General features: G+C 61.3%; 1 protein-coding gene across 2 annotated transcripts in view; it reads right to left on the bottom strand.

The window, feature by feature from the left end:
* Positions 1 to 591, bottom strand: part of LGALS12 (galectin 12) — an 11,712-nt gene extending 11,121 nt beyond the window's left edge. For both annotated transcript variants that reach the window (XM_077759606.1, XM_077759607.1), the window contains exon 1: positions 523 to 591. In XM_077759606.1, coding sequence (XP_077615732.1) covers positions 523 to 591 — 69 coding nt within the window. The remainder of the gene's footprint in view (positions 1 to 522) is intronic.
* Positions 592 to 1,216: the final 625 nt, after the last annotated feature.

Below are 1,216 nucleotides of genomic sequence, written 5' to 3'. Positions count from 1 at the left end.
GTAGCTGGAGGAGCTCCCCTGGGGGGAGAGGGCCAAGTAAAGAGAAAGTGATCATTAGTGCTCATTGATGGGGAGGGCAGAGAGTGCTGGGTGTTCAGCCTTCCGTAAAGCAAGGCTAGACTTCAGAAAATCTGCATGGGGACCCCTGGGTGGCTCAGCTGTTTAAGGGCCCGACTCTTGGTTTCCACTTGGGTCACTTGGGTGGTTGGTTACTACCCCGTAGCCCAGAGCCTCCTAGCCACCCCTCACGCAGCAGGAGTACAGCACTGACTCCGGACAGGCTCTACTGCTTTTAAAATGTAGGGACCCTGTGAGCCCAACCATCGTTCCCACGATGAGTGGGAATGAGCTGGTCAGGAGGGCCTTTGCTAAGCTCAGGAGAGCCTTCCAGAGTCCCTGGGCAGGTGCAGGGCAAGCAGGGCCCAAGACTGAAGGCCTGTCCATTCACTGCCAGGAGTCTGGGCCCCGCTGGGGTGGGGGAGCCCTAACACCTGGAGATTCCAGACCCCAGCGGCAGCTCACCGGGTGGAAGACAGGCGGCTGTAGGATGAAGGTGTCAGGAAGTGGGTCCAGTTTTTCTCCGGGTGACATGGGGGTGGAGCGCCTCCAGCTCGACCTGCTGATCCAGATCCCAGGAGCCCTGCCCCCACTCACTTGCCTTCCCCAGCCGGGATCGCAGGTGCCAGGATCGCTCTCCCAGCTGGTAGTGTCACCTGCGCCCAGCAGGGCCCCAGTGCCTCCTGCAGCAGGCCTGGGGGGCAGGTCTGGGCAGCGGTCCACCCCCGGTCCACACCCCAGTTCCCGTCCCGCCGGCTGGATTGGGGCCGGCGCAGAGATCCGAGTCCAGGAGCAGGAAGCTTAAACTCACTAAGCAGCCAGCTAAGCAGCCCCTGCCCCCACCACGTAGACCGGGGTCTGAAGCACTGAGCTGTTGCAGAGGGAGGGCAGAAGCAGGCTCTTCTAGGGCCTCGGAGGGTTTGTGGTTTCTGGGGCTCTCATCTGAGCTCTCCCCAGTCAAAGGCAGGGGTGATGGTGCACGTGGGCGGGTCCCAGGAGAAGCCCCGCCCCAGCTTCTTGGCCTCCATCCGGTGGCTTCCCATTCCCTACTCCCCTCCTGCTATGAGGTTTTCATCTCTTCCCTTCGTTCCCCTGTCCCTTCCTCCACTTTTCTCCCTTTTGCAAGATTTACAGTCCCTTGAGGCTCCTCCATTGCAGC

The sequence above is a fragment of the Crocuta crocuta genome, unplaced genomic scaffold (genome assembly GCF_008692635.1).
Source record: "Crocuta crocuta isolate KB4526 unplaced genomic scaffold, BGI_CrCroc_1.0 scaffold53, whole genome shotgun sequence".
Lineage (NCBI taxonomy): Eukaryota > Metazoa > Chordata > Mammalia > Carnivora > Hyaenidae > Crocuta > Crocuta crocuta.
The sequence above is the reverse complement of the archived record's forward strand: the minus strand, read 5'-3'. Positions and strand labels throughout refer to the sequence as shown.